The sequence below is a fragment of the Apus apus genome, chromosome 10 (genome assembly GCF_020740795.1).
Source record: "Apus apus isolate bApuApu2 chromosome 10, bApuApu2.pri.cur, whole genome shotgun sequence".
In the NCBI taxonomy this organism is placed as follows: domain Eukaryota; kingdom Metazoa; phylum Chordata; class Aves; order Apodiformes; family Apodidae; genus Apus; species Apus apus.
The window spans coordinates 7,683,179-7,708,898 of record NC_067291.1 but is presented as its reverse complement, the minus strand read 5'-3'; the positions used below and the strand labels follow the sequence as shown (position 1 = coordinate 7,708,898).

The 25,720-nt window shown below is 36.9% G+C and overlaps 1 protein-coding gene across 8 annotated transcripts in view; it reads left to right on the top strand.

Annotated features, from left to right (window-relative positions):
• Positions 1 to 25,720, top strand: part of TCF12 (transcription factor 12) — a 162,498-nt gene that overhangs the window by 71,605 nt on the left and 65,173 nt on the right. For all 8 annotated transcript variants that reach the window (XM_051629004.1, XM_051629002.1, XM_051629001.1 and 5 more), the window contains exon 7: positions 18,518 to 18,582. In XM_051629004.1, coding sequence (XP_051484964.1) covers positions 18,518 to 18,582 — 65 coding nt within the window. The remainder of the gene's footprint in view (positions 1 to 18,517; positions 18,583 to 25,720) is intronic.

The window sequence follows — 25,720 nt, the reverse complement described above, 5'->3', positions numbered from 1 at the left end:
TATCATGCCTACTAAACTTATTTCTCCAAGTAGTTCTTAGCAAACGTTTGCCTGAAAGCAGAGCTGAGGGTGTTCATCAGATGCCAGACTTGCCAGATTTAACTGTATAATTCGGAGATGTCTGCTCTTCATATAATCAATTTAAGAAAAACACAAGTAAAACTAAGCTCTTTGATACCAGATGGTGAAGCCCTGCTTACCTGGGCACTTAACAGCATTCTAAACTTGAGAAGTGTGTATTAATAGTTTGTGTAGTCATTTAGGTTTCAGTTGCAACTCATTTGACTTTTAGACCCAAGGTATAATGTAATTTCAAGAGAAGACGTACTCCTTGTCTCATTTGCTTTCCAAGTACCTTTGTAACAGTGCGAATACTTAGCAGCATAGTGTGATAAGCTCTGGCCAAAATGTCTCCACGTCCTTATGTCTGCAGTGTATATTATAAGTCATTATTAACACAAACATAAATTAACATTTGTAATTGGTCTTTTTTGCAAACTGCAGTCAAAAGCAGCTAGTGCTCTGATTCAAGTCTTAGTGTGGTGTGATTGCATCACATCGTGTCTTTTTTTTATCTGCTTGTTTTAAAACTAATCTGTGATACTTGGTTTAAACCAAGTAAAATTATTTCTTTAACTGAGAGCTTTGGCAAGCGTATAGATAATTTTTATAGTTGTAACTTTGCTTTTATTTTTACTGATGGTCCTGTTCATTTCAGAATTGTCTAACCTATTGCAGAGTGCAGAAGCTTGTTCTTCCATTGATTTTCATTCCACTTTGTCCTTTATCTCTGCTCGCTTGCTATTGTTCCTGGGTTGCTTTGTGAAAGGTGTGAGCATCGTGCAGGGTTTATTTTGGCAAAATAAATAATGTTGCCATTGATCTGGGTGTGAGCCAACAATCCTTCCTTGGGCAGAAGTTCTTAGCTTCAGGTTGTTTCCGTCTTGCAGGCTCTGCTCAGATTGCAGCGCGGAGCCGGTGGTTCAGCTCTACCCGGCACTCTATTAATATGCACAACATGACCGGTTTCGGGGGAAGGTTATTAGAATGCTGGTTTGTATCCTCCAGTGAATGAAATGATGTGTGATTATGAAGTCATCAGGCATGGACCAGTAAGGCTCGAGAGAGCCTCCCCCCCACGTCCTGGGGGTGCCATTGATTGGTGACCATGTGTTTGTGCCCGATAGACTGTGAAATGGTGTGTTGCTACACGGCTGTGTTGCACCTGCGCCCCACCGAGGTGATTGATTGGTTTGGTCATGTGGAATGTTCCCATCTGGTCTGCAGTAATGTGTTTTTTTTGTTGTTGTTGTGGGTTTTTTGGGGGGGTTGGTGGGTTGTTTTTTTTATTCCTTCCTTCCTCTTCTCTCCCATTTCCCCTTCATCCACGAACAGCGAGCGCTGGCTGAGTAGTTAAGAGCAGGCAGTTGCAAAAGGCAGTACCAGTCTGTGCCTTGAGAACAAAGTGAGGCTGCTGCAAGTGCAGCAAGAGCTGTTTTAATTTCTGCTGAAAGATCAGATAGTCTGTGGTCTGATCATGAGCAGCTCTGGGACATAGGTAACTTTTTAAAAAAACTGGGGGAGGGACAGGACACAACAGCCAAAGCCTGAACTCTACGTGTTACTCTGCGGATTTCTTACTGTTTTTATCAAAGCTCTCTGCTATTGTAATTAGATTACCCAAGTAGCAGTGCACGTGGAAGATCTTATTTAACCTCAGAAAAGTAGTAGTTTATTTATTGAAAACTACTGATGTTGCATTTTAACTGCCAAGAAATTATTTTAGTTCCTTTAAAAAAAATTCTATAGTTACATTGGGCGGTCTTGTTTGATATTTCTTAATCTCACTCCTTTTTCATAATTGATCTATTCATTCCACTTAATGACTAATTACATATCAGAGCACATCATCAGCAGCATTCATCATTGTAGAATGTAATAATCAATGACATTTCAACAAAGGAAAAAATAAATATGCAAATAAGGACTCATTAACATTTGCATGAGCTGTTTGAATAATCACGTTGCTGACAAGGCTGTAATTAACAGAAATTGATGCTGAGTTCAGTATTTGATAGTGTGTTTTCTCAGCGTTTTATTGTTGTCACTGCGGGGGCTGGAATGAAGTTCTGCTCTACTTGTACCTTGACTTAGGCTTGATGTGATGGGTTGTGCCAGGTAGCAGAGGCTTCTGGGAGTTCTTAATTCATCTGTGACCTACCCTTAATGCACAGAAAGATATTTTACTTAAATTACTGTACTGTTAATGAAGGACTGTTAAATTCTTGGTAATTATATAATAACTGAAAGCAAACCTTCACTCCGAAGTCAAGAAAACTAAATTTTTTTTTTTCTCTAATTGAGAATCTTTTACATGACTCGGGCACTTTGAAACTATAGGATTTCTTATTTGCATTGAAAATGAGGTATTAATGTAGGGGTTTTGGTGGGTGTGGGTTTTTTTGTTTGTTTCTTGTTAACCTGGCACAGTGTGTCAGTGTCAGGAGGCTTGAGCTTTATTGTAATTGAAAATCACTTGCTAAGAAAATGTTGTGTAACTATGAAATGTACAGTCTCTCTGTTCCCCCCACCCCCCCTTTTTATTATTGCAACTTTACTCCCCCCTCCTGCTTTTTTTTTTGCTTTTTTTTTTTTTCCCCCTGAAGCTTCCTCTTTTTGTCATGGATATCAGCTGAAATGCACTAAACACAATAAAGCTGTTTATGTCAGTTTTTTTGGATGACTGTAAGTGCTGATTATAACAAGTTTAAGGAATTTCCTTTGTTGAGTGTGTACCCACACCATATGGCTCAACATGGAACATTAACTTGACAGGGATAATGGATTGTGGTATATGGAGACAATTTTGCCTGCAGCTTCACTATAACTCATTCTGGTTGGGGATCACAAGTTTATAATATAGGATGCAGCAAACATCCAGATGGATTTACTTTACATAAAAGAGTTGCATTTCTTTTTATTTCCTGCCTGTAATTGGAAAAAAAAAAAAAAAAAAGACTTTTAAAAAAAGAATTAGAAAGTAGTAAACAAAAGAATGGGTCTTATTCAGGGAAGAAAAATCTCAGTGGAACTGTGTATATCTGTGGCTGAACTCTTTTTGGGTATGCTGAAACACTGGTGAGGTCCTGTTGCTTATACACACACATACAAGATTTTTCAAATAACTGAAGTATTTTCACTTTTCAAAATATTTTAGTATAGTTCTAGTTCTAGAAGGATATGTTCTAGGAGAGTGTGGAAAAAAAACATGTGAAACAAAATACCTGATTGTTACTTAATTTTAGTGACTTTGGTTTGGTCATAAGCAAAATGACCAGTTAATTAGCATTGTGATGGTTTGTCGATGCTCTGATGGTACCTGGTTTTCTTTTAGGAAGAAAGTAAAACTTAGAAGCTTTTTGTAATATAGGGAGGTCAAATACTGTCCAAATAGTTTGCTTACTTCAGTGGTTGCCTGATATGAAGTGTCCAAATGTCCTTGAGTGTAACAAAAGTCAGCATAAATCTAATGCATCCTACTGAATGATCTGCGTGCCGAAGGTAAGTCCTAATTTTACAAATACTTCTACATCTAAGAGACTTTAAGCACGCATAATCCTGTTAAGCACATATGTAGATGTTTGAAGGATCAGGACCATAAATCCATATTTAGGATGTCAAATAGAGCTCCACGAGATGGCTTCAGCATTCCTGTGCACTTGTGGTGGAGTTATACTCCAAATAAAATTGGGTGCTTTGCTATCTGAAAAGCAGACATTTTTTAGATAGTGGTTTTGGAGATTCTTTTAAAACACTAGGTTTTTGAGTCTCTGGAGATCTTGACCTTTGTTATCCAAAATAGATGTGGTGACTTTTTTTCTTTAAAGCACTATCACATGAATATGAATTTGTTAATTTTTTACTTAGCTCTTGAGGTAAGTACCTGAGCTGATGGAGAAGTCATAGTTCATGGTTGGGGAAGAGGGGTACTTGTGATTATAGTAGATACTGTTTGTCCAGTCTTCCTCCCACATTGCTGACTTCATAGGTTGATATCCCAATTTAGCATCTCTAATCATTATCCGAAGTTTCAGAAAGTAAACAGCTAGAAAGAGTCTGCTTTTGAGAAGGCAGTGATAAAAAGGATCAGTAGCTATTGACCTGTGAAGAATCTGTGTTAGCTTAAGATACAGGGTTTCTTTCAGGTTTTCATGCTGCAAATTATACTTTTAAGTTCCTCTGGGTTCATTCATCTTCCCCTGCATGCCAGACTGTAAGTGTGCTAATCACAGCCAGGTGGGAATTCACTGTGGGCTTCAGGATATTATCGCTAGTATGATGAAGTCCCCCTTCTTTGCTACTGCCACTAGCATTGCAAAAAGAGTCTCAGGAAAACACATGCTATATCTTTAACATTTTAAATAAAACTTGGTCTGTATTTGAGATAGAGGAAGAAAACATAATATCTAGTATGTTAGCTGGTGGATCTCTCTAGTTTTTCTACTGTTTGGGAAACACTAGGATAGGGAAATGTGCACCAGTGTGACTAAACTGGAAGAATTTAAACCTGCAGATAAGAAAATTCTTTCCAAGAACTGTAAGGGGACTTGACTATTTCTAATGGCTTTTAGACTTCTTGTCTCATTTTTGGCTTCAGAAAGAAAATAAGAGTCAGAACTTCAGCAAACACTTAATAAAACTGAAATTTTAAAGATAACATTCATGTCCTGTATCAGCATTTTGCTGACCCACCAAGGAACTTCTGCAGGACTGTATTTGCAAATTATATTAATATTCTTCCTAGGTTACAGTGAAAACTACCTGCAACACAGATTACACTTCAGTTAATAATAATCACTGAATATGTAAGTGCTGCGTAAGAAAGCTTATTTTGTGTGTGTGGTTTTTATTCAGCTCCTGGAAAAGCTACAAAAGCAGGCTTTACTTTTTCTGATCTTCTAATCTGTAGTGGCCTGTGGGGAGTGGACTGATGATGCAGTCTTGTTAATGGCTTAGTGTAAGGATGTTCTAAAAGTCCAGTAGGTTGTCAGTAGAAAGGCCATCAATAGAAATTTATTAAGAGTAATGCTTGAAAGCAAATTCCATGGGCCACTTGACAGTAAGCTTCTGTAACACGCTTTGAGCCTGAAGAATCTGCTGATTCTCAAGGTGAAGTCAGTGGTTTGGGTGTAAAAAGCACTGATTTATTTATTTATGTATTAATATTTGTTAATATTTCTACAGTATTTGGATGAATGTTTTTATTGAGTCGTATTTTAAAGGAACTTGGTTGGAAGAGGAGTCTTGTTCCATTGTGGTATAAGGGAAAGCCTTGAGGCTGTATTTCCCACCCGATTAGTTTTGTAATGATGTAGACGTTTCTTAAAACGCCGTTTGATCGCTGGGCGTGTGGGCAGCTCCGTCTTCAGCGTGAGTCGAGCCCGTTAAAACAGGAGAGGGAGCTCTCGGCACAGCAGCCGCGGGGCCGAGCGGGGAGCAGAGCAGTGCCTGGGGACAGCAGAGCCAGGAGGGGCTGCAGGAGCAGCAGAGGAAGAGGGAGCACCCTGGGAGAGGTGAAGATGTGCCACCAACTCTCCTCCATTTCACGATCTTCTTGGAAAGTTGTTTTCAAAGTATTTCAGTAGTTAAATATGGGGGTTTGTTCCTTCTTGTCCTTAAACACATGTATGTTGTGAGCCAGGACTTAATTTCTTTGCTTGGAGAGGGTGTACAAATGCTATATTTTATCGGAAAAAAACAGAAATGGATTTCAGTCAGTATAATTTCAATAAATTAGTTTCTAGCTTAAAATAGCACTTCCTTTAAGTTGCAAGTTGTTTATTATTGATTTTACATTTTTTATATTTTGAGTTGTTTTTTTTTTTACTTTCTTGAGGACTACACGAAAAATAGACTGATGGAGGTGATGCATCTTTCTGGGTTAGATTTCTCTGGTCTGCAGTCCAGCAATATTCTCCTAAGTGTGTAGTTTATATGAGCAATTCCCGCTGAATTTAGTTCATTCCTATACTTGTGACTACATGTGTTTAGTTGCTTTACAGAGTTGATACCTAAAAGTTATTCTAATAAATGCAGAGTATTGTTTGGGTCTTGTTTTCAATGTGGCTTTTAGAATGAGACCAATGCGATTAAGTCAAGGAGTGTGTGACAGTGTGATGAGTGTGAAAAGGTGAGTGACCATGTACTTAAATGAAATCTCAAACAGATGAAAAGCTGGCTAATAGGAGGCAGGATTAAATTATTAGCTAATGTGAGTATTGTCTTGCATATTCCCATAAAGCAAAGGACTGTCTCTCATGATACCTTTTGTTCTAAGGAGAGGTGTGAGCCATAATGCTCCTCTTGGGGAGACAAGCAGCACTGATAGCTGAGTGCTGTTCCTTGTGTCTGAATTGCTATGTGACTTCCTCAGTTTACCAGTTTTTAAATGGTCCCTGTAATATATTTTTTCAACAGCTCACTCATAGCAAGTGAGTTGGAATTGTAACAGGGAGCAAAGTTTGAAATTTTTTGGCCAAAAATGTCCTCGTGAACTGTGGGGGCAAATGCTACTGTTACCAAAGTCTTGTTTCTGGATATATACTTTGTTCAGTAATTTGGAAGACTTCACATTAGTATCATTACTTTCAGGGTTGAATGGCTTTTCATTTCAAGACAGGACACCAGCAGGGTTTGAAATGTTTGAGTTTGGCTAGAAAGGGCTTGTCTGTAAAACAATGAAATTGCGTTGGGGAAATACAGCGTCTGTGTTCGGCCGAGGAGGCCGAGGCACTGCGAGCTGTTGGGAGCTGCAGCTGCATTTACCATCAAACACTGAGTTGCTGCCGATGAATGTTTTGTTTTTAGTGTCATGGAAACTGTGAGCCAAAGAATGGATATTCTGTTCATCTGGGAAAATAGCAGTTCACTGCATAAAACATCAGTTGCTTCCAAGGCAGTTCTTAAAATAAAGTTTGTGAATATAACCCTAAAACTAAGAGTGCAACAATTTTAATCACCTCAGTACTAGTTTGTCTTTCTATTAGGATGTACATATGAATTAAATTCACATAAAAGAAGTGAAAGTTTTAAGATACAACTGTAGCATGGAACTCCTACAATGATTCAATTGTACAATTTTTAATCTAAAAATTGAGAGGTCCAGATGTTTCAATAGCAGTCTTGATCCTTTTTGTTACTTCAAATGGTTTTCTCAAAGCAGAATAGTTTTGGTCATCATTCAGTATCATTTACTGTTTCATACAGCATAGCAAAAATCATAAAACTTGCTGCAGAGTCCAGGTATCCAAGAAAGTGCTCTCACAGGCATGGTATGTAATAGTGTGTGGGTTTTTTAAAATTCATGAGCATTTTTGCAGAGCCAATACATAAAGAATAATAAGGGAGTTAATTCAGTTGAATTGGAAAGCTTAAATTTGTTTGCTTCAGTTAAATTTGGATGTTGAGGGAAAAATAAATATGAGATCTGAGTGCAAGAGGTGAAGAGAAAACAACACAGAAATAAGATACCTAAAGTCATTGCTGCAGCACTGTGGGGAAAAAGGAAGCTGAGAAAAGAAATTTGAGAAGCGGAAGTTATTTGAGTGACAGGATGTTGGAGGGAAAATTGCTAGTTCCAGTATTTCAGAATCCAGGATTCTGGAATGAATGTGATACCAGTTAAAAGAAGGGATGCATTATACTGAGGTCTCCCTCAGTGTCCAGTAGAGGTGGTGGGAATCTTCCTGTTGGCTATCTTCCTCACTGTCTTAGGTTGGGTTTTATGTATTTGGGGGTGGGTAGATTGTTTTTTGATTTGTGGTTTGTTGTTTGTTTTTTGTTTGTTTGGGGTTTTTTTGTGTAGGTTTTTTTGTTTGGTTTGGGTTTTTTGTTTGTTTTGTTTTTTGATTGGGGGATCCAAAATTGTATGTGATATTTTAGATGCAGTGTACTGGGTGCTGAGTTAGAAGTGGATAATCACTGCCCTACACCTGCTGTCTCACCTGTATCTTGCGTTTCAAGACCACTGGTCCTTCTCAGGAGACTTGGTCCCCAGCCTGCAGCACTGCAGAGGGTTAGTCCTGGGTGCAGAACTTCACACTAGTTGTGGTTGACTTCTGTGAGGTTGCTGCTGGCTCGGTCCTCTGGGTCATCTGCATTCATCTGAATGGTGCTTTTGCCTTCAAGCAGACTAACTATGTCTCCCAAATTGCAGTCTTTTGCAGACTTTCTTAGGGTGCACATTGTCTTGTGCTCCAGGCTATTGATAAAGACATGAGGCAGGGCAGATTCCATCTACACTATATAGTTGGTTATGACAAAATTATCGTGAAAAACACAAATTTAGGTTGAAAAGCAACTGCATGAGAAGTAAAATAGGTGCTTGAGATGCTGATACTCAAGAGAGAGCAGGATCAAGAAAAGCCTCTTTTTAAGTGTTTATGATGAGATCAAGGAGTAATGTGTAGCTGAGAGCTCACAGCAGAGATAAAGGGTAGATATGAAATGGGAAAGTGTCTTTGAAATTAATCCTAGTTTGTGTATAAAAGACCTCTATAATAATTTGCAGGCTCCACAGTTACCCTTCTGTAGTGCAGGGAATTGAAGTACAAGCAGGTAAAACAGATACAAAGAAACAAAACTCACCTGTTTTTTACTTTCACTCTTAATTACCATTTAGGCTTAGAAGGAAGAGTTTCACTTTGCAATGCTTTCAGGTACCACAACCACATGTTCTTAGCTCCAAGGTAGACTTTTGGGCTTTCCTGCTCAATGCTTGGGAAGATTTCCTGTGGGATTTGCAAAGGCCAGTATGTCACTTGCAGAGCTGCATACATAGGCAGGTGGACAGAAAAGGTTAGGATAAGAATGGACCATGGAAAGTTTCTATAGCTGCCACTCTCCTCCCCAGGATAAATCTGGTTACAGAACAGGAGGCTGTTGGGCCTTCTCTTGATCCTGCAGGCATTTTTTTGCACTTGGCTGGATAAAAGGGCAGCTTGCTTCTGTACGTGCAGTTCAGAGCACTCCAGATCAGTGACCTGTCTTTAGTTGTTTCAATCTGCCAACAAGCTCCGAATTTCCAGTAACACATTTAGATTGTCACTTTGATGATTTAAAAACAAAACACAAACCAGAAAACCCCAAACCAACCCAAAACCCAAACAAAAAACCAAACCACTAAATCTAGGGGTAAGGTTTGAGTCACGTTGATGGCACTGAAAAATCTTCAGTGATAATCTTCTATTTACAGTTGAATTTTAAAACCTTGTCTAATGATTGGCTTTTCTCCCCTAGTGCATTATTATTTTAAGAGTCATATTATTTCTTTAATTTGTTCTTTTTAAGTAATCAAGTTTTTGTTGTAAAAATACTTTATCATATCAAGGCATGTTTCTTACAAAAATCTGCTCCGTTCCACCAGCTTGCAGTGTAAAAAGGCACCTTTTCCACAAATTCAGGCTGACTAGCGCTATCATTAACCTACCTAATCCTTCATTAGTAAAAATCCATAGTGGTGATTTAATTATTGTTTGCTGTCAGAGGAATAAACTATTTGGGTAATCCTACTTGCTTATTTTAAATATAGCAGAAAATGCACTTTCTTCCAGAGATCTTCACTTCCTGAGTAGTCTAAGACTGATTAAACACCATTGTTAATAATTGAGAGAACTTCTTGGTTTATATATATTTTAAAAATATTTTAAATCCTTTTGGAGTCAGTTGATATGAAAGTACAGAATGTTAGCAATTGCTTTTACATCTTCCTTACTGTTGAAATAGGAAACACTTAATCGTTCTTATTTGTGTTATCCTTTCTATAAATAATTACCTATATTGCCATGAGTATTCATTTTGTTCTTAACGTGCAGAGGAAAAGTGTTTTCCTTATCTGCTTTGGGTCATTTAAAGCAGCACAGTGATGCCTTTGGAAAAGATGGGTAGCTAGGCAGTATTTAGTGGTATATGAAGTTTTATTCCTTCTTTCACTGAACATATTCCTTCATGTTTTTAAATCTGAGGCTTACCTTCACTTTTACTATGTCTGGACCTGGGATGATATTGTTAACATTTCTGCAGTCACTTTTCCACGACTGTTATGATCTCTTATGAAGCCTTTTTTCTTTCTCAATCAAGAGTGCCACTTGTCTCACCTCCCAGAATTAACAGTGAACACTTTTTCCTTTGCCATTATGGTGTGGTTTGGGTTTTTTATATGACTTTAAAAAACAGTATTCATCCTTCAGGTGCCTTGGAAGTAAATATTGAGTGGTTTAATTAACGTATAGAGATGTGGGTGCCTACAGATGAGAGGATGGTTTAGAGAGTTCTGTATTTTTTGAGTATTTTTTAGCAGATATTTAAAAGTTCGTTCTCTGTGTAGCTCCAAGTTGTCTTTCTGCAACACAGTGGTGTTTTATTGTGCAGTTATCCGTAGTATTTCAGGGCTTGGTAGGATTGCTTCAATTTCCGGACAGTCTAAGGTCCCTTACTGTAAATTCTGGTTTTATACTACATTAAGAACACCTATTTTAACTTCTCAGCATTATAGGTTCTTGTATTGATCTAGACTAACTATTATTTATGGGGTTTTTGTTTCACCTTCTTTTGGCTTGGTGTGCTTGCATCTAGTGCATGTGAATAGTTAGCAGTTTTCAACCCCCAAACGGGATGGCTCGTGTCAGGCACTGTCTAGTGAGGATTTCCCCTCCTGTTTTAACAGATAAATTTGGTTACTTTGCAGTGCCTGCAGAAATTGTTCTCTTGTAGCAGTAATACTTGGAAAATACTTAATGTGTTGTTTTGTTTTGTCTGAAAACTGTTTTGCATCTAATGGATGTTTGATGTTTGGTTTTCTTGGTTTTGTTTTGGGTTTTGTTTTGTGGGGTTTGTTTTTTGGTTTTGGTTTTTTTTGTGGTTTTTTTTGGCAATTTAGCAGCTACTGATAGTCTGGAGACAACAGTTCGGGAACACCTGATTTACAAACCTCTCTCTATATGACTGGGTTGTCTGTATTGCCTGGGAAGAGTGGAGCTTGAATAAGCAAGTAATCCAGATAAGAACTGCCAAAAGTTCTGTCCAACAGACTACTGGTATATGCTTTCACCAGCTGCCTCATGGGAGGTGATCATAAATGGCTTGTCATGTTTGTACCTGTGTTTATATAGAGAATGGGTGAGGAGGGAATCTTTCTTTGTTGACAAGGCTGACTTCAAGTTTTATGTGAATTAATAGATCTTACATTTTGAGCAGAGCTGTAGATGCCTACAGAAGTAAGTAATTTTTATTTTTTATATAATTATATATATAAAGTAATTTAGGAATTTGTAGTAAGTAGTGTCACCAAAATAATATTTTAATTGGAAACAGGTGTAGCATTTTGTTGTAGAGTGTGGATTCTTTATTCATTTCTAATTATAAAATCTTCTTGACTTTAGATTTAATAATGTACTTGATGTTCAAAGTCACTAATAAAAGCTGAGTATTTACCCTTAGATCTGGGACAAATTCCACACCAAGAGAGCAAAGGCTGCTTTTAAAATTAGTTGGAAGTAGCATCTTAGCTGCTTGAAAATTTCAACTAAATCCCTTGGAAAAGATTGGCAAAGGGTGAATCGTTTTAATAGACAAAGTGAAGACACTTGGATACTCTATGAATACATGGGGTAGATAAGTGAGGTGAGTAAGTGAAATGCCTTCTTGTCGTCAGGGTGGAATGTGTATATTCCATTTGGTTATTGTCTTCTGGATATAGTACATCCCTGATTTTCCTCACATTTAGTGTATTTTTAGTATAGTAATTTTAAGCATGTTTCTCCCACAGATATTTTGTCCATGCATAGCACATATCAATGGGTTATTAGAGCAGTAACATTATTTTAGTTTATCCTAGGATGGACATAGTAGTAGAGAATTGAAACCAAAAACACAGAATGGCTATCAGGAATTATTGGTTCACAGGTACTTGCCCACATACGCTTGAGAGAGAAGGAAAAGAAAGTTATTTCTTCCTTCAAGAGGTTTGTACTCCCTCTTTTCCACTTGCCTTTAGTTACTTATGTGCATCTTCATGCCAGAGACTTCAGTCTCTTTTAGCCTTGCAAACATTTGATTTGTTAGTTAGCACAGTTTAAGCCTGGTAATTGGAGGGACAGGGATGGCAGTGAGGGAGGAACCTTCATGGATCAGCCACTGGAGGAATAGAAATGTTCTCAGTTTGACATGAGCATATAAATAACAAGTTCATGGGGTCAGTCCAAATATAATGTAGAATTAAGTCCGCCCTTACCTCCTGTGTATTTGAAGTACATAAGAGCATTAATAAATTGTTTTTATAGCACAAGATCTGTGCAGTGCTCTGCAAACTGACAAAATATCCCATCTTCTCTTAGAAGTACTTACAAATCAATGAGATGAAAGTATAAAAGGCTTGTCTTTGGGAAGCAGGTTCTTTAATATCACTTATCATACTGACATTGTTTCTTTTTAAAATATTGCATAAAGAAGTTGTGAGAAATCCCTTGACTTACATGTTTAATGTCTTAATAAATGTACTGTGAGATTTATTGCCTGGTCAGTTAAATCAGTAGAATTCTTTAAAGCAAAAGACATTTGCAAGGGACCACACAGCTTCAAGCATGAAAGAACATCTGAACTTTTCTAATCTTTGGAAAGCACAACAGATTTATTATTTTTTTCCCCATGTGATCCTGTCCAAATGTCAACAAAAGCAATAATTTAGTATTTGTCCAAAGCATTGTTTCTGTATTGAAACCATTATAATGGGAAATTGATTCCAGGTAATTCCACCTTCAGAATTCCCATATTTTGGATCATTTAGATATGAAAAGCAGTTCTTGCTCCAAATAAGTAACAGAACTGGATAACAGAATTATAATGCTATCTTACAAATAGGAATTTATGGCATGGACAATCCTACGAAATGCCAGGTGAATCCTGGCAGACCTGAGACTGGACAATTAAGTCCCAAAAGTCTCATTCACAATCATAATCTTTTGCTTCTTGCAGTTTATTGGAGTTGTTCTGTAGGATCATGGTCTTTCAAAATTTTGACTGAAATAAGGAGTAGAAAGCAAATCCACAGTACTAAAAGCAAGCTTTGCTAAACTTTTTCTTCTCCCATATTGCAAAAATTTGTTTTAGAAATGGTCATAGTATAGGAAAAAATTTAAATTGAAAATGTGTTCTTTTCACTAGTCACAGTCTGTACATACCATTTCCTTATCTGTTATTCAAGAACACATAGGCCAATGTTCTTATGATTGCCTGTATAGACTGCATTGCTGATCATCCCTTGGGCATGGCATTCCTGGTGAAATATTGGTGGTTTTTCTTCTGTTACTTTATTGCAAAATCCAGTAATGTGATGTTATGTATTAATTACTTAATAAGCTGAAGGTTCAAAATCTATTAGGAGTTTGCAGATAGTTTGTATGGTGTAAGTTTGACTGGTTTATTAAAAGGTAAGACAGTGTTGGATGAGTTTGCGAGACTTCGAGGGTAATTGATTGGAAAGCTGCTTGCAGTCAGAAGGCTGGGCTAGGATGGAGGTGTGATGACATAAAGGCTAGGGTAGGGAAGTGATTACGAGTGGGGACCTGCTAATTGCTGACCTCTGTAAGGATCCTGTAGTTTATCACTAATCTCACTTGCACTTGGCGTTTTCCTGTGTTGCTGCTTCATTGTTCATAGCTGAGTGAGTAAATTGGCTTGGGATGAACAGGAGGAGGGTGCTGTAAGTCCAGCAGCTGCACTCGTTGGCACTGGCTTGTTAAACACCCTCAGTGTAGCCAGCAGCAGGCTTGGCATCCGTTAGCCAATAACACTTAAACAAATTGTTGTGAAGAGAATAGGAGGTCATTTGTTTTAAGCACTTTCTTCAAATTGTGTTCCTTCATATCTCATTTAACTTCTGTGAGTTTTGGTCACAAGTATTATAAGGAGAAATGTATGTTAATATTTTTGTGTATCCACAATTTATACATGTATGTTATGTACCTTTAAAATATTAGAGATAAGACTGTAGGTCTAAGATTGTGACAGCCTCTATTAATGAGTATGCCTATATAGCAGTAGAAGAGAAAGAAATAATTTCTCCAGTGCTGTGGGAAATGTAAAACAGCAAAACTTCTATGGCTGCATGTGTCAGTCCGTCTTGCCTCTAGGAAGAAGGCAGCACACCATATCCTAGGAGCAGGGCTGATTTTGTGTTTTAATAAAACATAATTTTTTTTCACCATACTGAATAATTGCCTGATAACAATTTTTAACACGAACATTTAAAAAAAATAAAGAATAGGCTTCTACTGGAGGCAACAATGATGTTATTCTGTAAACTTTATGTATTTTCCTTTTACTTTGTGACAAGTTGTAGGAAAATACTCACTTTGAGTATTTTTCTTGCATCATCTGTATGCACCTGTCAGTAAGCTCTGGCAGCTTGCTCCTTGTTGTATTAGATCTGCATGTGAAAAATTATTTGAATGTGTTAATTCCTTGAGTAGCAAAGACTAAGTTGCTGGTTACTTTCTTCCAGGATGTGGAGGGGAAGAAAGAAGTATAAAAATTGATTTCTAGCCAAATCTACCCACACCAGTTTAGTAACTTAAGAAAAAAATACCCTCAAAGGTATCAACAGTGTTCTGTTATAAACTGACTTTTGGGTAGGCTATCTGTTGTGACCAGTTTACAGTATTGTCAATGATGAAATTATGATTAGAAACTGTAAAAACAGGCTTCAGGATTCCCTGAGAGCTCATTCTCTGTAGAAGGAGGGCAGACACACTTCATGTCTGACAAACAGAGCAGCTGCCAGCTGTGGTCCCTGTGGTGTTCTTACTGGATGATAAACATTGCTTCGTTTAAAAATGTTGGTGATTTCCACGTTGCCAACCCAATAAATTCTTAGCAATGCATAGAAAGATGTTTAGTCTGTAAAAAAATAAATGGTGGGAATTAAAGTAGTTTTTTGCAGAGTTATGTTCTGTCATCCTCTCGTAAAGCAAGCAGTATCTAGGACCTGTGGGGAAAGGCTGGTTTGCTCCTGGCAGGCATTGCACAGACACTGAAGTCGTCCTCAGCTGAGTTAATGTGGTGCTGCTTTCAGCTCGCTATCACTTTGCAGCTCACTGTTTCAGTTCATTCTGTGGTAAGAGCATTTAGGCTGCACAGCTGTTATACAGATAGATTTATTATGGAATACAATTCCTTGTGTGGTGTTCAACAGCTATATTAAGTCGTGATCATATCACATTTTAGACAAGCCATTGCAAGAGAAAAATAATTATTTACTAAGTGCCTGTTAATGTTGGAGTTCATACAGAATGTGTTAAGATTTTAAGTTTATGAAGTTAGAAAATATTTGTGGTTCAAAATGCTTAGTGGGATTTTCTTGGTTGGGTTTCTTTTAACTCCATAATGCTGGGCCTTTAAGCCTGTTAGGTAGCGATTAGGTCATTAAAGTATTTATTGATAGAAACACGGGCCTCATAGTGGCTTTCCAGTACCTGAAGGGGGCCTGCAGGAAAGCTGGGGAGGGACTTTTACAGGGGCTTGCAGTGAGAGGACAAGGGGTAATCATTTTAAACTGAAAAAAAGAGAGGTTTAGGTTAGAGATCAGGTGTAAGTTCTTCAGTCTAAGGGTGGTGAGACACTGGAACAGGCTGCCCAGAGATGTGGGGGCTCCATCCTTGGAGGTGTTCAGGGCAGGCTGGATGGGGCTCTGAGCAGCCTGTTCTAGTGGAAGGTGTCCGGGCCCATGCAGGGGAGTTGGAACTCGATGATCTTTAAGGTCCTTTCCAACTCCAAAAATTCTTTGATTCTGTAAATCCAGTTGGAGGACAAAGCTCTGAGCTATAGAGCTACCAATATGTAACCTGAAAAGTTTACCATGATGTAAGCAAGGTGTAGATTTTGCTTCTAAAATGACAGCACAGTAACTTTTGAAGCATGTAAGTTAGGAGGTTATTTGATCTTTATTGGATTCCAGAGACTGCCCATGCATTGATCAGACATTATGTGGAACTTACCTGTTTGTTAAACCAACGAGGAAATAATCTTCTCAAACTTGTAAACACTCACCTTTCAAGTACTATCTGGAGTAGTTGCTAAGTATTTTCTCTTTCTTTTGATAAGTAAACATTTTTTTGATGTAGTATCAGTGAAGCTTGAAGGTGGAGTCCTGCCTGTTCTCTCATGAATGTGACACGTGCTGTAGCATTGCCCAGGACAACTCAACTCTCTCCTGTTCTGTTATGTCAATGTGAACATCATGGCACTAGTACAGTTCTCCAGTCCTGCAAAAGGGACAACTGGGTGTGGTTCCACAATCCAAGAGAGAAGAATGAATAGGACTTGAGTGTGGGCACAACATGTGTTTCTGCAGTCTGTGCCTGTTGGTTGATGTTGTTTAAAAATGTGTACCTTTAATGCGGTGACACTATTGGAGGTTTGAGAATCATATCTAAGTGCTTGCACTGGGATATGTTTGAGAGACTCTTGCTAGGAAAGGCACCATCTTGTAATAGATCATAGGTCACTTTCCAAAAAAACCTTTCATAGAAAAGCTTAGCCTTTGAACACAGGCTAAATGGTACATTGTTCTAGTTCTAATTCATGATAAATATTTAGGCAGTGCAGCATCAGGCAGCCTTTACTTTTCTTGATAATTTCTTCTAACCAAATTGAGTATAGATTTGACTCCTCTAATCAATTTTTTTCCTTTAGTATGATCCCACCAAACTTTTTTTAAGTGATAACATTTAAATAACATGACTTTATGCGTTCTTATCTAACAATTTCTTGCTTGCTACACAAACCATAATTTAAATAATTTTTCTAGCCTCTGTAATTGACTCTTGTACAAATATTTGTTTTAAAGCCTGCTTGGAATACTGTGTACTTCAGTCAAAGTTGTTTATCATGTGGTACAAGATTCTCATTTTCTGGAAAGAAAATGCTGAGTCTGGTTTAATATCAACAGCATGATTCATCCTACTTCATATAATTTTGCATGCTAGGTATTTTATTTGCTTGGTGCCTGGTAGTTGTTAGAGGCAAATTGCTTCAGCAGAAAAATGTTCTTTTTTCCTTCCTTTGTTACAACAGAGATGCCATTTTTCAAGCAAACTATTGTTGACTAGACTACCTCTAGTTACTAAGATTATAATCTTACAAAGATGTTGTTCAAAGAGATTCAGACTTCCTCTCTGCTTACACAAGGTGCCCTTTTAAAATAAACATACTTCAATATTTCCTCGTATGAAATTACATTTATGGATTTTTTTGGTAGTAAGAGAGAAGATCAGAAAAAGCAAAGGGAGTCCTGTTCTAGGAGAGCAATTGCAATAGCCTGGAGCCATTTGTCACTGGGACAGGCAGGTGTAAGAAAGGCTACTTTTTCTTCTTGTGAGGACTGGATGACACACACCTTGTTTAGAAAAGGGAATGCCTAGTTGGGTAAAAAGATTTTTCAAATAGGCATCACAGTTTATTAATGCTCTGAATGGTGTTCTGGGGTGTTTCTTCTAACTGTGTCATAATTAGGGCAGGCGTATGCACTTGCTGTCTTCTGTTACACACTTGATGATTGTCTGATTCTTGACATTGTTCAGCAGAGACTTGAATTAATTTATTTAAAAAAAAAAAATCTTGATTGATAAAGTTCTGAGCCCTACTGGAGAACTGAATTTAATATACAAACGTGACAATTTGGTGGCATAGCCAACAAATTCAACACTAGTTAGTTTTTTCTGGAATTGATAAATACATTGCCAATGTCTTGTAACCTCTCATAGCGATGTCAGAGAGTGGTGGCTCTGCTGTGTTCAGTCTGTGCTCCCTGCAGGCAAATAGTGCATCTATGGCAGAGGACAAGAGTCTGTTTTGGTGTCTTGACTAGTTATTCCTTGAGTTTTGTACCTGACTGGGATGTACATGACACAAAAGGATTTTAAGGATTTAAAGGATGAGTGTCAAGATCTGAATGACTCGGCCATGGTTGAAGTTTGATGTGCGTTTTTGTATTGTTCTAAATTGAAATTTTTGTTTACTTTTCGTGGGGTTTTGTTTGCTCTATTTTACTGTTTAGTATATTAATCACCTCAGATGATACCAGCCATGTGTTTGATTCATGTAGGAAGGAGAAATGTCTGAAAGTGTTCTCTACCTTTGCACATTAATAATGGCAGTGAAGCTGGACCTTTGCCCTTTCTATTCAAACATACTGATAGGGAGATTTTATAAGAATAAAAGTTGCAGTAGTTCTTCTATACACATAATTTACATAAGAAATGGAGTTAGGTAAGTATGTCATCTATTGCAGAAGTGCTGTTTGAGAGCTTTACATGCAAAAAGCATACTTTTATTCATGTAACTTAATTTTTGTAAATTTACTATGATGTTAACAGATTTTCTGAATTGTGGACGTAGGGAAAAGTGATACATATGTCCAGCAGATTCTAAGATTAATCTAATTTCAAATGTCTTTCTTTTGTAGGAAAAACCTCGGATAGAGGTCCATTTCCATTGTACGGCAGAGATACGGGGTTACCAGGCTGCCAAGTAAGTATAGTGATGATTCAAAGCAAATGTAACAATCTAAACTTATATTCAGTTTAAGTTACTAATACGTGTCAGGCTACCAAACATCATAAACAAGAATGTGTTCCATAATTTGCAGAGCAAATTTTCTGGGTTCTGTGTGGTCAGATTACCTTCCTCTTAGAGGAGATATTTTGCTACATGCAAGTGAAACTCGTTCTGTAGTTCATGACCATGAAGTTCTATGTTTTTAGTAAAAGGGTGATTGTGGCTAGTCTGAACGTACTGAGCAATGTGTTCCGGTTGCGCGTGTCGCATCTTTCTTACATATCCTAATGAAATGAGTTTTCTTATTCTTTGCAGTTATTAATTTCTCTCTCCAAGTCTTCAAACAGAGTTGCAGACCAGTACTCATTACGAATGGTCTGTGATGCTAGAATTTTTCACATCTGATTTCTAAAAAAACAGTGGCAATTGCTGACTATAGTTCATTAGTTAGTTGTTACTCCTAGCAGAGATCATGTATTTTTTAAGGAAAACAGTGTACTAGGCTTTCAATTTTTAACTATTAGGTTATGCAGCCTAATACTGTATTGTTTTGTGGTTTTGAATGTGTTTTTTTAATTAAGAAAACTTTCTTTTTATGTCTCTAAATCCTCATTTCTAGAGTTAAATTTTTTTCCATGTTACTTCTAATGAGCCACATTAAGAAAGCTCTGTTTAAAAGTGTTTTGAATGTACAGGAAGTTTAAATGTTTAAAAAGTATAATTAGCATTTGATTACACTCAGTATTTGTTGACAAATATTTAAATAACTAATATATTATGTTTTTAATTCTAAGAAATTAATTTGTTATGCTTGTTTTCTCAAAGAGGAATGATTTTTAATTTTACTGTAAGCAGACTGCTTGCTTTGAGCTGATATTTTCAGGAATATCTTTCTTCTGGAGGATAAAACTTAGCATAGGAGCTTGACACCTCAGTTCCAAATCTTAACTATTAGTTTGTCAAGTGTGAATGGGCAGCACCATGTGGCAATGCAGTCCTAACATCACTTTCCCTATTAAGAAAGGATCATTCTTGCAGCCTTTACTACTTCTCTGCAACACAGATGTGGCGAACAAAGACCCATTTGTAGCTGTATGGCTGAGCTTTTAGTAACATTCTCAGAAAAAACAGTATACCTCCTTCAGTTCAAGTTATGAGCTTCACAGCATTGCCAGTCTAGACAGTAGAACATTGTGTTAGGGTTATTACTATTGTTCAAATAACTCAGTATGTACCATATTTAAATATAATAACTTAAACTTGACGTGAGTTTGGATGCAAATTAATTTCCATGTTACTCTTTCATTAAGTTCATGTTCTAGATTGGAAAATGAGTTTGTTAACTTTGCATAAAATTATGTTTTGCTTTGTGGTAATGAGTGTAATTTCTGTTGTTTGGCTTCTCACTGAGGAAAATGCTTTTATATCTCCTAATTGTTCATATCTAGTACCATTTAATATTAATTTTTTACATGTAGATATTTTTAAGCTAAAATCTTACACATTTGTTTCTACTAATCTCACTTCTGCTATTTATTTTTTTATATGCTTCCTATTATTTCCTCTTCCTTAGTTTCTTCTCTCTAAAATGTCTTCAGTATATGGGAAAAATGTTATTGTAGGTAAACCTCTTTTGGTTTTGTATTCAGAATAGTATAAAATTATCATAGAGTTAGCTTTCAATTACATTTTAATTCCATTTAAATGTATGTGATAAGTTACAGTTTGTACTTTAATTTTATCTTATCGGTTAAATCTGACTGTTTGAAATCATTTGCTTACTTGGAACATGGTGAAATGCATGTATCTTTTTTGGGTTTTTAATATTTTCAGTAAATCCATGGCAGTGTCTGAAATACAGTTCTCACTGTAGCTACAATATTTGAAAGCTATTGTAGCTGAGAAGGTCGAAAGTGATCGTGAGAGGTCATTCTGACAGTCTGAGTGAAGAATCAACTGCACTGTGCCTGCCAGGTGCTCACATAGTCAGCTCTCAAAAAACTCTAGAGGTGGAGGAGACTGCATGACCATACTGGGTTTTGTTTTCCATTATTTAAACACACTTACTCTTAAAAAGTTTCCCTAACACCCTATCTAAATATTTTAATTAGAGCATCTAACTTGTCTTGCAGACAGTGGATGCAGAGAATGATCTATATATTCCCTTAAGTCTGTAGGGGCTGTAAATCCAGTCTATTAAGATGGTGAGTTCTTGGAAAAGATAAGACATACATTTAGTTAGTTTTTACATTAGTGTGTGTAGTGCAGAATATAGTGCAGGTATATTTTCAACTAGTGGATATGTAGCAGGGTCTATTTTAGATTGAAATACTGGTAGAAAAGCTTATGCTCTGCTCTAGATGTTCTCCAGTAGATTCACAACCCTAGGGAATTCCAATGTTTTAAACTGAGCAAAGGACAATGGCAAAAAGACATTTCCTGTATCTTTCTGACAGTACTGTTAATTTTTTGCCATGTGCTCTTTGCCTTTTCCATAACAAATATCTGATATCTGAGAACTTTGATTGGTGATGGTCTAAAATTTTCTAATACCTTCTTATGGTACTGCTGGCCAGCTTGTCATTCCTCAGCCTATATTTTTAAGTTTACGGGTTCCATATGCAAAAATATATCTACTTTTTAACACATTGCTTCTACCTTCTCTAACTTTGTCAGTGCAATTTTGAATGCCAGGCTTGCACTGCATTTATAGATCCTTCTGGGTTATTTGCTTTGCTCATTTAGTAAATGTGGTCTTCATTTTTCATCCAAGTCACTAATTAAGAGGTGGAATCGTGCCCAAAAGAGACGCCTGCAAAGTCTCAGTTAATGTATTCACGCAGTGTTGATCACGAACTCCTAGCTACTGTTTTTTAAACAGCTGCACTCTGTGTTCAGTGGTAGTTAGAGTTATCCTTGCTTCTTTAGTTCACCTGTGCAATGTGAAGGTAGTAAAAGCCTTATTAAAACACTTCTTATGCTCTCTGAGAAGGAAAGGAGATTGGTTTGACATAGTTTATTCCAGCTGAATCCATATCACTTCTTCATTATCTTCTAGTGTGGGCAGTCTATTTCTTCCAGTATTTTTCAAAAAACCTCAAAACTTAAGTTGTTGAGGAATTACAGACCTCTGCTTTTGTTCCTCCCTGGAAAAACAAACGAACCAACCTTATTCTTTTTTAGTCTCTGCACTCTCTGAACCATGAATTTGCAGAGACAGCAGATAAAGTTTCTGAAATTGCAAGAAGGGTAAAAGGCAGTGTAATTGGGTATCTTACTGAGTACAGATACATTGCAAATGCCTAACTTGTCCAAATACTCTCTAAACCATTTTTCTCTTACCAATGTCCTAATCATATGTTATTGCTGTAAATGCTATATTAATAACCCCCTCTAGATGGGTGATGAGTTCTGATTTTTACTTCCTATTAAGTTAGTAGAGGTCTGGAAGGAAAACTTTCAAGACTGCTCTAAACTCAGATGCTTAAGACTCATACTGTCACTTCTCAGCCTTTACTGAAAAGTATCTAAACAGTGATTTGTAGGGACTGTTAGCTACCTGCAGGCTTTATATTTAGGCTGATTGATTTGCATTGTAGCTTGGAAATCTAAGCAACTTAGATAAAGAAATGTGATTTGGGTGTAAAATTTGGTCACAAAAATGTAAATATGGCTAATTGATTAATATTTTACCAAATGGGAAGTCTCTAATTTGAGGTTGTATTTCCATCAGGTGTTTTAAGCAAGCCAAGAAGGAGCATCTTAGGGTATAGCACTTTGCACTGGGCCCATTAATGCAAATAACAGTGTTGAGTAAGGTAGTTGCATTTGTCTTAAGCTGTGTTTTTTGTTAATTTTCAGTGTTAGTCTTAATGAGGCTAATGGTGTATGTCTCTGTGTTTCGTTAAAACATGTTTGTCTAGTGCTTGGCAATCAGGGTCTGAATCCTCTTCTTTTTTTTGTTTTTATTTGTATGTTAGTGCGTACTCCTCTCCTTGTGCCAGGTCTTCACTATATTCTGCACCCTTCCAACTCTGCCTTTTTTTCTATAGACTCTAAGGGGATGAGTAAGATGACAAATAGAGATATATGTGGAGCTGATTTTTAGATTAAAAACTGTATTTTGGGGTCAGGATGAAATGTTCTGCTACATGACTTGACATGATGTCTCTATTTGTGTCTTTGAATTGGAGAGAGGGGGTATTTTGTGATTTTAGTGGGGGATTCCAGCATTCCTGTTAGCTGTGTAACTGCAGACTGGGGAACAGCATCTTTTCGCAAATCTGAAACTGGATATAGATTAAGTTTTCAGAAAACTTCTTGTTTACACAAATCTGAAGAAAACACTTTATATCATTTAATATTGAAAACTGTAGCTTATATAAAAGAAAGGAGCACAGGCTTCAGATGCTGAAGGCACAACTGTTACCAGTATCATCAAAGCGGTACCCAGCTGTCACTGCACATTGCTTTGACAGGTCTGAGCTCTAAGAAAGCCAGGAATCTGCACTATTTTCAAAGTGAAATTCAGATAAATGTGCAGTACATGTGTAGCTGCTAGACTAATTCTTCTAATTGTTTCTGTGGGTCTTCACAGAAGCTAACTTTATCCCCACGAGCCTGTAAGTGCCCTGGCTAATTGGCAGACAGGCGGAGGGATGCTTCTTCAGCCTAGCAGTGCCTGTTCTCATCTGCCTGGTCAAGTCTCTCTCTCCCCACTGACATCACTAGGCTGAAGACATTAAATTATTTGTGACTATCCCCTTAATTTCTACTTCAATTCTAAATAATCTTGCATGAAAAATACACATTATGGATTTTTTGACATGTGGAGATGACATATGTACCCTTACTTCATAATGTTAAGTCCACATACTATCCCATGTGCCAGAAAGCGGCTAAAATCAAGTGTAAATGTAATGGATGTCAGACAAGAACTAAAGAGGCATTCACCAGTTTTTGTTTAAAGTGTAACCTTACTGTAAAGATACGCATCTTAATTTACTTTATTTTGCTAACTCTCTATATGATGATGGGAGACTTTAAATGTCATAAAACCCTTTTAGAAAAAAGTTGAGGATAAAATCTGTAAAATACATGAATCCTGGAAGGAGCTATGGATTATGTTGATCAAATACGTTGGTCTATGTGAAAGTGTAATACTGCGTAAAATATTTACTACAATATACAGTACATTACATACATATATTATCATACAGTATGAAATATAGTGCTGCACAGTATATGAAGAATTCATATGATGCTGTGTACATGATATATATTTTATTAGTGGCAGATGGATTTTTAACTAATTCCTGCTGCTATTATTTGTGAATTTTGTGCATATTGGTAATAAAAAAAGGCTGCTTTGGAATCTTTATTTTTTAGATGAAGGAAAAAATCCAATAGAAAGCTAATCCATCAATGTTTCCAGTAATATTGCTACACCATTTTCCCTTCAATAGCCATCAGCTCTGCTATTGCTGTGAAGCTAATGTGAGGTGACTCATTTAGCAGCATATTATTGCATCATTGCAACATGATGTAAGGCACATCAGGCATTATTAAATTAGCCTGAATTTTGCAGTATGACAGTAGCATTTTATGCACATTAGCACTATACTTAGTGCTCCTTATGGGAATATACTTCAAGTAAACATATTGAGACATTATTTCAGACAACTTTTACGAATTTTTAGCAGTTTCTTCATTATCAGGAAAAAATATACGCTTAACTGGAATTTTAAGACAGATGTAGTGGCCTTTGTACTTCTTCAGAGCATCTTTTGTTCCTTAAATTACTTTACATGAATGCTGTTATTTGGGTAGTACCTTGGAGAAAAAATTAGGTGACTTCTCACTGATTATTAAAATAAGTTGGAAGAAACTCATCCATCTTCCACCTTTGCTACCATTCAACACAGATACATTCTCCTCATCTGGGTGCCAGTCAGAGAAAGCTGCATTTTTGTATGCTTGACTTGTTTGTGCTGAAAAATATGACAGAATTTAATACAGGATAGGTATTGAGAACCTGAGATTCATACTGATGATTTCTTAGCAAAAATTTGTGGTTTTTGTTAATTAACTGAAGAGCAACGTTCTTCACAATTTAATGTTGAACATTAAAGGTTTGCATCTTGCTGTCTGCAAATTTAGCACTGTATTTAATAATAAATTTACAAGTATGAAAAATGTTTATTACCTGTTACATCCTTCACAGACTAAAAAGTTTTATTTTTGTGCAAAACACCCCTTAAGTCGCTTCTTAACAAACAGCTATACAAACTTTGAAATAAACCCAAAAAGTGCCTTTAGCACCAATTTCTTGGGCAATTTAACAGATGATCACTTTGGCAAAACAAATGTTTGCAAGTGTATGTCACATAGTCGGTAATTTGCCTCTTTCAAATTTAAAAAGACTTGAAAGCAGCTTGAGGGAAATGCAAATCTGAAGAACAATCCTGCAGTGCTGGGGAAAAGAGTATCAGAGCAGCCTCTCTTTGACAGCCATCTCAGGGGTTGAGGAAGTGCAGTAAGAGTAGAACTCCAGACAGCGGAGTTGGCCTGGGAGAGCATTAAAGCTCACTTATATTGTGCAGAGGCACAAATGGGAACTTTTTTGGTACTGGTGAGGTGACGAGGAATATGCAAGCAAGAGTGAAAAAAAGTATTCATAGTAGGATGTAGATAGCAGCACAGGGAAAAACTGATGGAACTGAATAGCACCAACTTAAAAGTATTTTTAATATGTTCATAAACAGTATAATTTTAAGATGTGTATAATATAATGGAGAAGATTAACTGATTTTTTTTAAGGAAAGTGTCGGGTGATATTAAACAGCTGAAAGAATAAGCACATGCAAAAATGTGAACAGTAGGAAGTAAGAGTGTATAAAAATGTGTGTGGGGAGCAAAAAAGATATACTGACAAAAATGGAAAAGCAAACAGTATCAAAAATCTAATTTGAAATAAATGTTTTGTAAGAACTGAAAACTTGGAAGTGGCAAGAGTGAAAGAAATGAGTAATTGAGAAGACTGGGTTAGAGTTGTGTTTCAGTGGTATTTGACAGCTGAGATATTTCTTAAAATGTGTAAGTCAAAGAAGTA